The 13,596-nt window shown below is 46.7% G+C and overlaps 1 protein-coding gene and 1 non-coding gene across 4 annotated transcripts; both read right to left on the reverse strand.

Moving 5' to 3' along the window:
• Positions 1 to 1,971: 1,971 nt before the first annotated feature.
• On the reverse strand, positions 1,972 to 11,044 carry Rdm1 (RAD52 motif containing 1). Of its 3 annotated transcripts, none has more exons than XM_034504269.2 (7): positions 10,901 to 11,044; positions 10,489 to 10,668; positions 8,667 to 8,789; positions 8,084 to 8,192; positions 5,581 to 5,679; positions 4,779 to 4,864; positions 1,972 to 2,303 (listed from the first exon to the last, which is right to left on the reverse strand). In XM_034504269.2, the coding sequence occupies exons 1-7, from the start codon at positions 10,994 to 10,996 to the stop codon at positions 2,202 to 2,204; spliced, it is 795 nt and encodes a 264-aa protein (XP_034360160.1). In that variant the 5' UTR covers positions 10,997 to 11,044; the 3' UTR covers positions 1,972 to 2,201. The 3 variants fall into 3 exon arrangements, with proteins under 3 accessions (XP_034360160.1, XP_034360159.1, XP_034360158.1); XM_034504268.2 differs by having other exon boundaries at positions 8,084 to 8,237; XM_034504267.2 differs by having other exon boundaries at positions 8,084 to 8,243.
• Positions 11,045 to 11,489: 445 nt separating this feature from the next.
• Positions 11,490 to 11,680, reverse strand: LOC117712236 (U2 spliceosomal RNA). The gene has a single exon (XR_004607290.1). It is a non-coding gene; the product is annotated as a U2 spliceosomal RNA (small nuclear RNA).
• Positions 11,681 to 13,596: the final 1,916 nt, after the last annotated feature.

Raw genomic sequence — 13,596 nt, forward strand, 5'->3', positions numbered from 1 at the left:
GAGCATGAGAATATCTAAAAACCTCTTAGAAGCTACTTAGGAGAACACAAGCTTTCCTCAGCACAGGAGCTAAGATTGTCAACAGATAGCATCTTGGCCCATAAAATAGATCCTCCTATCTCAATAGAGCTGCCTCTCTGGCATACCCATCAAAGTATTTTAAAATTACCATGATTTAGGCAGGGTGATGATGGCACATGCTGTTAATTCCAGCACTCAGGAAGGAGAGGCAAGAGGACCTCTCCTGAGTTTAAGGTCAAACTGGTCTACAGAGCTAATTCCAAGACAGCCAGGGCTACCCAAAGAAAATTTGTCTCTAAAAACCCATGAAAAATTTGCCTTGGTTTATGACTTTGTTCTATGAAACTATAAAAACCTTGTGAAACTGCTTCCACATTGGAACGTGAAATTTGGGGTAACCTAAATCTGTTCCTCACTCAAAATAGCTCAAGAACAAACTATCTTTTAGTCACTTTAAGATGAGAGCTGTAGGCCAGGCAGTGGTGGCGCACGCCTTTAATCTCAGCACTTGGGAGGCAGAAGCAGGTAGATTTCTGAGTTCGAGGCCAGCCTGGTCTACAGAGTGAGTTCCAGGACAGCCAGGGCTACACAGAGAAACCCTGTCTCGAAAAACCAAAAAGATAAGAGCTGTAGTTTTCATATCAACCATTTCTAGTGGAGAGTGTGTCGGAAGGCAATGGGAAGGTATGGTGTGTCTCCTGGGGACCAGCGGCCCCTAGTGGTGAGACCCAATCAGAGTGGTCGTGCAAACCTGCAGGAAGCAGGACTCTTCAAGGCCATCCTAGATCTGATGAGCCCGATGCCAGGCTCTTTAGTACCACCTTTCCTCAGTCTCCAGAGTCTTTACCCTTTCCTAATAACCGTCTTTGTTTCTATTTCTAAAAAAACAGGAAGAAAGAAAGAATTGGAGACTGGCTTAAGCTGTTATGGGGTAATTGAGAGATTCACCAGTCTGACTGAATAAAATTTAACAACATGGTTTTTATTTATATATTGGTGCCAGGTCTCCTAAACGGGGCTCCACCCACAGCCGTCAGGGGTTTATAAAGGCAAGGGACACAAAGTTACATTCTGACTCCTGTGCAAGGAGGTCATCTTGAGCAGAACAAGCTTTTGTTTGCAGAATCAGGAACAGCAATTGTCCTTATGACCTATAACCTTGCCTAAACAACAAAATTTTGTAAAACAAAAACGGTGAGCCTCCATGTAACTGCTGGGAATCGAACTCAGGTCCTTTGCAAGAACAAGTGCTCTTAACCACCCGGCCAACTCTAGGCCACAAGCAGCACTGTTGGTTTGGAGTTCGACTTTAGCAGTTAACATTGCTAAGTTAGATCCTTCTTCAGGTTCCAGCTGAAATAATAACCTTTGCTTCTGCTGACCTCTTTCTGATTAGCTACCTAGAAGGGGAACAAGTGTTTTTTACATGGCTGGATATCTCAACTGATCTAGACCAACAGTCTGGATGCTAGGAGTGGAGAATGGGAGGGCAGAAACATATCTGATAGCCCTCTAGCTCCAGGACCACCTTCAGGACCCTCAAGAGCTGAGTCAGCTAGTAGGGTACCTTCTGGGGTGAAGCAGCCAGCTGACCCGATTCAGGGTGTAGCTCCCCAGAGGAACTGGAATCCTGGGTTAAAAGCAAACTCCTTAGATGGGACGAACATCTAAGAGTGGGGAGTGAAACCAAGATAACTCAAAAGAGTGGGGCGCTCAAAGTAGAAAACCAACTCTGACAGACACAATACATATAAAAACACACCCACTGAATAACAAATAAAAAACAGCCAGGTGCTGTTTCTCCTTGGGGAAGTCCACTTTCTCCTTGGAGCTCACAGGACAAAGTGGATTAGGCTGGACCTTCAAGACACAGTGTCACTAGTAGACTGTAAACAGTACTGAAGCTCCCTGAAGTCAGGGACCCAAACCACACAGTATTTCTCAGACACCTTTGTTAGGCTACCTTTATTATGATGGGACAGAGTTCCATTCTGTATAGGGAACCATTTGCCACCGTAGTGACAGGGCTTCTTTAGACCTCTCCCAAGGCACTCTCCTACATAGCCACAAGATCTAAGGCTTCACACTTAGGTGTTCACAGATGCCAGCAGCCCACTGATTGGAAAGGCAGAACTTCCTGTCACAGTCAGACAGCAGCTCCTCTGACAGAGTCAGAGCTACTAGTGCACTCCACACAGCTTCAGGTCTTCCTCCTCCAGGCTGAAATCGGAGAGACATTCTTCCTCCCTTTGGCTGGGCTGACTCGAAGGAAAGCAGCTGACCTGCAAGATGAAGGAAGGCCCCTCAGGATGGCAGGAGACTACAGGCTGGGGTTGCTCCAGTCACTGTCCCGCTAGCCCCTGACCATCAGGTATCATGTTTCCTCAGCCAGAGTTGTGAACTGGGGAAAACACCCACACCCCACGTTCACTTACACCCGTAGCTACTCCCTCACAAGAGATTCTGCTCACACACTGGAATGGAGAAGCTAACTAGCTGACCTCCTTCAGAGCCGATTTTATAATCTATATTGAAAAAAAAAAAAAAAGCCCTTCATCTTGGGGGGAGAGAGATGGCTTAGCAGTCAAGAGCATGTGCTGTACTTCCAGAGGGCTGGGGTTTAGCTCCCAGGACTCAACTGTACCTCTAGCTTCAGTGGATCTGATGCCGGCTTCTTAGGGCAGCTCCTAAGAACCTAACCACACATACCACACATACCAGTGTCCTGACATGGTTGGACACGTGGTGTTTGTTGGTTTGAAAATGGCATTTATTCTAATAGTCTCTGAATCTGTGGATGAGTCTACTCTGACTTGCTTCCTCTCATCTTCAGAGACCTGCACTTGTATCTATTTTTTAAATATCCATATAACTTTTATCTCCACTGGTGTTCTGCCAGTATGCATGTCTGTGTAATGGTGTCAGCGGCCCTGTAATTGGAGTTACAGACAGGTGTGAACTGCCATGTGGTTGCTGGGAATCGAACCTGGGTCCTCTGGAAGAGCAGCCAATGCTCTTAACCACTGAGCCATCTCTCCAGCCCCAAGCTATACTTGTTTTAGAGGTAGAGTCTCACTATGTAGTCCTGGCTGACTTGGGACTCATTATGTAGACTAGACCGGCCTCAAACTCACAAAGCTGGACCTCTTAAAAGTATGAAAAGTTTCACTGGGGGGTGTAGCTCATATGGTAGTGTGCGAGCTTAGTTTCTTAGTCACTGCTCTACTGCTGTGAAGAGACACTGAGGCAAGTCTTAGAAAAGAAGGCATTTAATTGTGGCCTGCTTATAGTTTTAGAGAGCTAGTTCATTATCATGGCAGGGCCCAGGGTGGCACACGAGGCAGGCATGGTGCTGGAGATGTAGCTGAGAGCTACATTCTGATGTAGGCTGGCAGAGGGAGACACTGGGCCTGGTATTGGCTTTTGAATTTCCAAGTCCAATCCCAGTGACACTCTTTCTCCAACAATCTCATACTTTTTAATCCTTACGCAGTTCGACAGCTGGGGACAAGCATGCAAATCTATGAGCCTCTGGGGGCCGTTCTCATTCCAACCACTACCCAGTGTGTATGAGGCACTGGACTGTGTTTGGCTGTACGTACCAGTAAGTCCAACATTCAGGAACCTCCCACCCATCTTGGGGCCACAGTTGTTGGGGGCCGACTTTGAGCAGAAAGCAGCTATCAGTTTTGCAGCCATCTTGAGCCATATACCCTGACATGAGACTTGGATTACAATAGCCTACAACAGCTGAGCACACCCCGATAATCTTGGTTTAGATACCTTGGGTGTGTGAGATTAAAGGTGTGTAATTTAAGAGTGTGACTTAGAAGTATAGAGATCAGATTTAGAGACAAGACCTAAGGGCATGATTAAAGGTGTGACCAAAAGGCATGGCTTAGAAGTGAGACATATAAAAGGCAGAGGCAGACAGGAGAGAATCAGACACTTCAGAGTACAACTTGGAGTACAACTTGGAGTAGGAATTAGGCATTAGGTAGCAGGCACTTGAAAGAGAACTTGGAAGAAGTAACTTGGAACTTGGAGGCACTAAGGACTAGGAACTAGGGACTAGGAACTCAAGACTTGGGACTTGGACTAAGAAGAGAGACTGAAGAATAAACGGGATTGAATCACACTCTGTCTGGTCTCTATTCTTTGAGTCCATCCTCATTCTCTCTCGATGAACCCTGACCCACGGACCGGAGCGGCAGCTTGGGCCAGGATACAGTGGCCGCCAAGCGCGGGGCAGCCCAGGCTTCAACATTTTGCTCGGGCCGTGACATTTTTTGGCTGCCCAAACGTGGGGCTAGTGCGGCTCTCAACACACAGTCACAACCACACGCTCAGGCACCTCAGCGCTTTCCAAACCCAAACAAGGGGACAGAGGCCAGGGTTAGGAGTTCAGGAAAAGTCCCCGAATGTCTGTACTTCAAAACACCTCCAAATCTGTCTTTCTTTCTTTTCTTTTTAAATTTTATTTAATGTATGAGTGCTCTGCTGCAAGCACACCTGCAGGCCAGAGGAGGGCATGAGACCCCGACAGATGGTTGTGAGCCACCATGTGGGTACTGGGAACTGAGCTCAGGACCTCTGGAACAGCAGCCAGCCAATGCTCTTAAACCACTGACCCATCTCACCAACCCAAGTCTGAAGTTCCTTAAGAATGCTACACAGTGCAGTCTTCTAGAACCTGTTGGCTGCTTTGGGCTCAGCTACCTCAGCTACGGACACCTCAGGCTTTGGTCACCATGTACCTGGATTAAATTCTGCAGTTCTTCTTCACTTCTGGCATCTAGATCCTCTTCTGTGGGTCTGTACTCCACAGCAATCTTGCCACTTTCTGAGAGAAAGAGGGAAAGCTGAGTGGTTCACATTCACACCCAACCAGCACTTACTGTTTCTAAAAGCTAAGGAAGAGATAGTTCTAGAAATGTTGCATCCCACACTGCAATTAACAGAACCATCTGCTTAAAAAATGCATGAGCAGGGTCAGGCATAGTGCTGCACCCAGAAGACATAGGCAGGAGGGTCTCTGAGTTCAAGGCCAGCCTGGTCTACATAGTGAGCTACAGAGCCCTACCTCAAAAAAAAAAAAAAAAAAAAAAAAAAAAAAAAAAAAAAGTATGAGATAGCAAATATGTTTAGTTTAGACAATTTTGGTATCTTAGAGGCAGGATTAAGGTGGTAATAAAAAATTGGATATTTTTTAAAAAATGTTCAAATGGCTGAAGACAAAGGTGTAAATGTCAGGCTAAGCGAATCCAAACCAGGAACAGAAAGCACTGGAGGAGAAGCAAGAGAGAGACAGTCTGGGTTTTTGGGTTTTTTGTTTGTTTGTTTGTTTGTTTGAGACAGGGTTTCTCTGTGACATCCTGGCTGTCCTGGAACCCATTCTCGAGACATGGCTGGAATTAAACTCAGGGATCTGCCTGCCTCTGCTTCCCCAGTGCTGGGATTAAAGGTGTGTGCCACTATGAAGGCTGGCACAATCAATGTTTTAAAATAACTTCTTGCTCACTGAGACTCAGGCACTCAGGACGATCAGGAAACACTCACCTAGAACCAGGATGGTCAGCTTCTGGAAGGCATCTGATAAAGCCGCCTGGAAGGCGAGCTTCTGGGCTCTCTTCCTCTTTGTAAGAAATGGTGACTGTCCTGTGTCCAACCAAACAGAAGGATTGCAAATACATGAATGGACGCTGCTGAGGGGCTCAGTGCTTGCTGTAGAAGTGTTTGGGTAACAGCTTGGGTATTACCCTGCACATGTCCGTAGCCCCAGCACTGAGCTGGGCTGAGACAGTGGGACTATTATCTTCTTGCTGGCCAAAAAGAGGCAAGCTCCAGGTTCAGGGAGAGACCCTGCCTCAGATGAATAGACAGTAATAGAGGAAGACCCCCAATACCCTCTTCTGGCTTCTGGGCTAACACACACAGGCACGTGCACTATGTGTGTACACACACACATTTACATATACTACACACAAATATACAATACATGCAAAATAAAAATAAGGCCCTGCACCTTACCTGGGCAGCATGGTAGAGCTGACCCTGGTGACAGGGTTGTGGGGGAGCTGGTCCTGAAGGTGTGAGCATGAGAGAGTTGGCCTCTCAACCTCTCTGCCATGGAGTTATGTGGACAAGGGAGAGATGCCCTCTCCCACCCTCACCCCTTGCTACCTACGGCAAGTGGAAGAGCTGGCCCTGGGGTCATGACGGTGGAAGAGCCAACCCAGCCCCTCACCTGCTACAGCACTCAGGAGAGCAGGGCCCTGCACCTTGCCTGGGAAGCACAGGATAGCTGACCCTAATGGCATGGGTGAGGATGAGCCAGCACCGAGGGCAGGAGAGCTAGCTGGCTGACCAACTCAGATACCCCTCAGGCCCAGATCCACTCCAACATCTACCCCATCTGCGAACTGCTGGAGCATGTGAAAGAGGCCTATCTTACAGATCCAAAGCTGCAGGATCTCCATGACACTGTGTAACAACAGGATATCCGAGAAGTTCCAGTGAGCTCCAATATTGATGGTGTAGCAGAAGCCAGAGGCCTCAAACCAGATCAATGACTAGTTGCAATGAACATTTACAAGAGGTATGGACAAAAGGGTACTGTGGGACACACTGTGACACCCTACAGCTTCCACAAGGAGATTTTTTTGTTTCTCTGTTGGGGGAGAGGTTGCAAGGGTGGAGGTCAGGTATGAGATGGGTGGAATTGGGGTTTATGACGTGAAATTTATAAAGAACCGATAAAAGTTTAAAAAAAATAGGTAAATACTTAAACAGATAACAACTGATCTTTGTTTCAAAAGGAAGCACATTTGTGGGTCATTCTTAGATCATTATTTGAGCAGCTAAAGGAATCCAGAACACCAGGAGCCACCAGCTGCAAGCCCCGCTGAAGGTCCAGCATGATCGGGCCCGTTATTTTATAAGCCCAGTGTATTCCGAAGTTCCTGCTATAATAACCATGGGATTTGAATGAGGAACGGGTACAAGTCTCCTTTCACTGCCAATTTCAGACTGACAGGCAGACGCAATCCTGCCTGCTCAGGGGTGCAGTACTGAGCAAGGTCAGGTGATGGAGCAGGGTTGGATGTAGAACAGGGTCTGGTGATGAACCCATAATGGGCATTATCAATTCAGCAGCCTACTCCACCCACCCCATTAAACACCCTTGTCTCTGACTTGGACCCTTCCTGCTCAGACCATGGTGTCTAGAAAAAAAACCCTCAACATCAACTGGAGTACCTTTTCACAAAGGCCTTTTATCTGCTCAAGTCACTCCATCAGCAGGCAAACAATTGAGTGTCTGTTTATACAAAAGTTTATGACACTGCTTAGATAATGATAACTGATGAGTCTATGTCTGTCCTTCTGTACACAAGAGAGGCGTCAGAGCCTACTGGATCTGCAGACAGGTGTTTTAGCCACCTAAATTGAGAGCTGGATAGAATTCAGGTCCTTTACAGCAAAAGTACAGGCTTACATACTGAGCCATTTCTCCAGTCCTAGAGCAGGCTTTTGCTGAGATAATTGAAGACTAAGATAAAGGACTCTGGCCAATTATTTCAACCTAAAGCAAGTCCTTGACCAAAAACGAGAGACACACAATTTCCGGCCTCCCCTAAGCCTCTGGGCAGGAGGGCAGTTCTGTTGTAAATGTAAAGGGTTTGTCAGGCATGCGCTTAAGGTGAAAGGTGAAGGTCTCTATTACAAGGCATTAACAATTCTGCCTGCCGGGGCGGTGGTGTCCCATGCCTTTAATCCCAGCGCTTGGGAGGCAGAGGCAGGCGGATTTATGAGTTCGAGGCCAGCCTGGTCTTCAGAGTAAGTTCCAGGACAGCCAGGACTACACAGAGAAAACCAATCTTGAAAAACAAACAAACAACAAAACAAAACAAAAAAACCAAAAAAAAAACAATTCTGCCTAATTCTTCAGTAGTTTAGCCACCACAGAACGGCCTGGCTAGAAGCTGACAGAGTGGAGAGAAGGAAGAAAAGACAGATTTGTGACATATCCACTCCTGCCTCCCTCCCTGAGCAAATGACAGACCTTCCTCCAGCTGGTGCTGAGGCTCCTCAGAGATGCCAACTCCAGGACTCCTGCACCCGTAGGACGGCAGCACCACCTCTACAGCACAAAAGAACTGGGGGTTCCGCTTCTGCATGGATACAGCAAGAGTTGCATCCTCCAGTCCAGAGAGCTCCTGTAGCTGGGAGGGGTTGGATTCAAGTCCTAGGATTTCCTTATCTCTGAGAACGAAGCCCAAAGCTTAGCTCCTGCTAGGCAAGCTCTCCACTACTCAGCCCCAGCTCGCCTGAGAATTCAATAAAGAAAGAAAAAAACTAACCCCCAAATACCTACTAACAGCTGGAGCATCCTATACCTTCAGAAGCAAGATATATAAAGGAATGCTACTTCAGGCAGTCACATCTTACTAAACACACAGACACTGGAGAAACTATGGGCTCCATCTGCCAGTGAACTGGGGTGAGTACCCCTAACACTCAAGGCTGGACCAGATCTAACACACCAATTGATCCTCACCATAGGTGGCCCGGCACGGCCTCCCCACAGCCCTGTGGATTATAGTGTGCAGGGGAGAGTGCTGTTAGTAAAACTGCACAAGGTTTACCTTGATGATCCTTTTTGACCATCCATTGAAGCCAAAGTAGTAATTTGCCAGTTCCTGGCATCGTGAGCTGTTTAGGGCAAAGGCTTGATGTTGCAGTGCCTTATGTCTGGTGCCAAGACGAACCTGTAGTCCAGAAAGAGAAAAAAAAAAGGGGGGGGGGGCAGGGTGGAGGGAGACAGAACAACGGGTAAAGGACTTGTTTAGCATGCATGAAAATTTAAATTCAATCGCAGGACAGGATAAGCAGGACATAGACACTTTCCTGTTGTCCCCACAGTCAGGTGGAGGCAGGAAGATCAGAAGTTCAAGGTCATCTTTCTCTGATCATAGCCAGTAGAAAGCTAGCCTGTGCTTAAAACTACACCTTAATAGCTGAGCAATTAAATGACTTATCTTTACTTTCTATGCTAGTCTGGCTCCCTCTCGGCCCCATCCCATGATACTTGCATATTACTGTAGGTCTGGCCCCTTCATAGCTCCAATTCCTCCACCTAATATGACCATTCTTACTTTCCAATAGTACCTTGAATTGTTTTAAAAATAATATTGAATATTGCATTTAGTGTGTGTGTGTGTTTTGCTCGCATGTATGCCTGTGTACCATGTACATGCCTGGAGGCCAGAAGAGGGTGCTAGAAATCAAACTTGGGTCCTCTAGAAGAGCAGACAGTGCTCTTAATGACTGAGCCATATCTCTAGCCCCAGTATCTTGAGTTGTTAACATTTCCTTCATCACTCTATCAGAACTTAAAGTTTATGAAATGATCTGTCTCAAGAGCACTGGAGACTCACTACTTTGTAATCTTCCCAGTTTCACATACAATATCTAAATGGTTGAGACATGGCCATAGGTTAGAAACGTACCGATAAAAGTCATTAAAGGATAACTGACAGGCAAATCATTTCAGTACTTGGAAGTGGATGATCTAAGATCAGAAAAGGTCTTGAACCATGTATGAAGTAGAGATAGTACACTTGGGATCACTACTGACTAGAGTTCTCAGATTCAGTCAAGGCTCAATGGAGGGGAAAGACAATATGGACAAGAATATGCAGCAGGTTCAGCAGCAAATAGGCATATCAAAAGTGACCAACCAGAAATTAAAAGGGGGGCTGGAGAGATGGCTCAGTGGTTAAGAGGATCGACTGCTCTTCCAGAGGTCCTGAGTTCAATTCCCAGCAACCACATGGTGGCTTATGACCATCTGGAATGGGATCTGATGCCCTCTTCTGGTGGGTATGGAGACAGGTAGTGTACTCATATAAAAAGAAATAAATCTGAAAGAAAGAAAGAAAGAAAGAAAGAAAGAAAGAAAGAAAGAAAGAAAGAAAGAAATTGAAAGGGCAGGCAGTGGAATTGAGAAACAGTGAGATGTTGTTGTCCTAAGGCTCTGGGAAAGTTAAACGGGTTTGATGTTACAATGGAATGAAGGCTACAATGTATTAAAGGATGCTTTCCCCACCTCTGGGACCTGAAGGAAGTTATGTTTTATAATGATGACAAATAGCATCCATTATGTTAAAACTGGCAGTTTGTCAAATGCACACATATTAAGTCCAAATAAAATAGAAAATGCTTATGAATAATTCTTAAATATAAAGGCAACATGTGACATGGGATTTTCATTGGAACACTTGGGTTTGACCACTGTTACTCTCATGGTGAATGTTTTATCCCGAGTTGGAGTTTCTTCACCAAGGCAAGCCTGGGGCCAGTGAAAACGCATCTGGAAGCAGCACTGTATGAACCAGGGAGCCACACAAACTAGCTTACTCACGGCAGAACTCGGAACTTTATTCTGAATCCTGCATTTGCACACACCTTCACTGGTGATGTCTGAAAAAGGGGCTTTCCGTCGCATGTCTTTTGGGCTCTCTGCGCGTCCCTCGAGGAGTAAAACTTGACGATGGCGTAGAAACCAGGACCGGCCACTGCAGCGTTCGGGAAGACTCGGACTGAATACAGAAGGCCAAACTGGGAGAACACTGTGAACAGAGAATGCTGTGGGAGGCCCACGAGTGAGTGCTGATCCCCTTGCCCCACGCCAAACCCAGATCCACCACCACTTCTCCACTGGGAGCACTCCTGCACGACCACGGGGCTTCCTCTTAGGAGGAGACGAGCCTGGGTGGCTGGCTCCCCGGTCCTCTGCGCCCCTTCTTCAGTGCAGCCCCGCGCCTCCTTCCCCCCACTTCCCCTTGCTCCCTCTGCCTTCCTCCGCGTGGCCCCTCACACTTAAAGCCTCGGCTGGAGGACCTGCGCTCAACTCCCACACCAACAAAACTTTGTCGCTCTGGGTGGGAACTACGAAAGAGATCAACTCCGCCATGGTAAAGCCACTGCGCCTGCGCAAGCAACTACCGGGAAATTTAAATCCTAGCAACAGTGGGCGGATCCAGACCCACCCACACGATCTTAAAACGTCCAACAAAGCAAGTATTTGAATTTCCTGGTTATAATACTAGGACTCGCACTCATCCTACTTAGTGCTGAGTTTTCGTGTTGACAAAGACGCAAAAGCAGCTCGTTTATACCTACAACGAACTTAAAAACTTACTCTGCTTTCTAAGGGTATTGTTCACGTTCAAAATTTTCAGTTATCTAACAGCTTAAAGGTATGAAAACCTAAAAATTTCCATCTTAAAAGTCCTGTAAAGCCGGGCGGTGGTTATGCACGCCTTTAATACCATGAAAAACCAAAGCAGATAGATTATCTGAGTTCGAGACCAGCGGGTCGTACGAATCTATTACTACAAAAGCTACAGGTTTCCATCACCTCAGACTAAGTAGACTTCTGACTTTTAACCAGCTTTATTCCCCGAGGGGGGTGCACCGTTCCTGGAAGTACTGCAATACCAGGTCGATGCGTGGAGTGGACGGAGCAAGCTCCTATTCCAACTCCTAGTCCCAAAAACCCATTTAATATATTGTCCTCGGATAGAGGACGTATCAGATATTAAACTGATAAGAACAGATACTACACTTGATCTTAGCCAAAAGGCCGAGAAGCGATACCCGACAACCCACACACGCCCGCGACACTCAACAGCGCACACACCTTTCACTCACGGTCACCAGCACTCACGCGCCCGCAAACGCGCGACCGACACAGACCCTCCTCTTCTATCTTCTCCACCACTTTTACGCCAGGGAAAGCCTGAGAGATCAAGGGAAAGAAGTTTTTTGTTGAGCTTTTTTGCTCCCAGAGTTCCTCAGAGTAATCATTTGCATGCCCGTCCGAGCGCGCCGGAAGCTCGAACCTGGACTGCCTTTTCTGCTTCTGTGCTGTAGAGGGCTGCCAGGGCACCCTGTGGTTTTTCCAGGTTCTTCTCAGTCTGTCCGACAAAGAATCGACCACACCCACCACAAGATGTTTTTGGAAGGGTTCTTGAGGAAAGGGGCTTTTGGGTTTTCTGATTAATTTATTATCTTACAGGCGATTCCACTAGGCTCCTCCCAGGGACCTAGCAATGGCTTATGGTGCTTCAGGTGTGGATAAAAAGACTGCTTCATCACTCCAGCGCTCTCTCTGTCCCCATGTGTTCCCGGCCGGTTTCTCCCTCCCGCCCTCCGACCCTCCCCCCCCCCCTTTTCTGTCCTTCTCTGTACCCTGCTTTCTCTGCCCTCGTGGCTCTGCTCCCGTCTGTCTGCCTATCCATCTGCCTCTACCCCTTCTCCATGCCCTCGCTCCCCTCCCTTTCCCCAAAGAACCCCCCCTCCCCCCCATACCAAATTTGTTGCGTGACAAAATTTCTCAAGGGGACACTTTGGCATGGGCCATCCAGGAACTCCTTCACCATATTATATTTCATCACATACATTACCTAAAAATATCCCACTGTTTCTGTTTTGAGGCAGGGTCATCTCATTCTATAGATTGGGAGAGGACGCAGATTCGATTCTCAGCACTCAATGGTGGCTCACAACTATCTGTAACCTTAGTTCCAGGGGAGCCAACAGGCACACCGGTGGCGTACATACTTACATGATGTGTGTGTGTGTGTGTGTGGGGGGGATGTAGGTAAGTAAATGTAAGAAAAAATATTAAAAAACACAAGAAGTAAATAAAATTTATAAAGCTCAGGAAGTAAAAGCTTCGTAAACCTACAGGAGTCATAAGGCCCTTCCCCCAACCTTATGTGAGCAGTAAACATTACTCAGCAGAGGAGACTCTCCCAGTTAACCCAGCTGCCTGTGAGTTATTTCAGAGAGTGCCAAGAATTCAGGTACCACAAAACTGGGCGTTTGGGCCATGCATCATATACTCTTTTAAGTAACTACCTTGTTCCTGTAAGTAACCCCAATAAACTCACCTGTTCACCAAGCTAGACAGGAGTAGAATCATTTCTTTAGTGTGTTGTCAATGCTTTTTCTGGGGTGAAAGACAGCTTTGTTCACATCTCCCCAGACTATGTCATACACTACTGATGAGACAGGCTGACTCCATGACAGGCTTCAAATTGACAGTTTAGGAGATTAGGCCTAAGAACTGGGTAAATTCAGATAAGTCAGTTACTAGATAAAACCCCAGGCTTCAGGCAGCTTTTCAAATGGAAATTATCTTGCCATTAAAAGTTGCCCATTGTAGGGCAGTGGTGGTGCATGCCTTTAATCCTAGCACTTGGGAAGCAGAGGCAGAGGCAGGCAGATTTCTGAGTTCAAGACCAGCCTGGTCTACAGAGTGAGTTCCAGGACAGCCAAGGCTATACAGAGAAACCCTGTCTCGAAAAACAAAAAAAAAAAAAACAAAACAAAAACAAACCAACAAACACAAAAAAAAAAAAAAGAAAAGAAAAAGAAAAAAAAGAATCTGTTTCAGAAGTTGCCCAGCCACCTGGTCTGAAGCAAGGACAATGGGTCAGCAAGTTATCAGACCTTCCCAGTAACAGTTTTCAGCCCCAGTGCCCTGGTAATGGAATGCCCCTGGAG

Source organism: Arvicanthis niloticus, chromosome 6, assembly GCF_011762505.2.
Source record: "Arvicanthis niloticus isolate mArvNil1 chromosome 6, mArvNil1.pat.X, whole genome shotgun sequence".
Taxonomy (NCBI): Eukaryota; Metazoa; Chordata; class Mammalia; order Rodentia; family Muridae; genus Arvicanthis; species Arvicanthis niloticus.

Coding starts and splice junctions, on each gene's coding strand:
- Rdm1 (XM_034504267.2), bottom strand. CDS start 10,996: ATGGCGGAGTTGATCTCTTTCGTAGTTCCCACCCAGAGCGACAAAGTT. Junction 8,790..10,488: donor TTCAGACATCACCAGTGAAG/GTGTGTGCAAAT, acceptor TCTGGACTACAG/GTTCGTCTTGGCACCAGACA. Junction 8,244..8,666: donor GGTCAAAAAGGATCATCAAG/GTAAACCTTGTG, acceptor AACCCCTCCCAG/CTACAGGAGCTCTCTGGACT.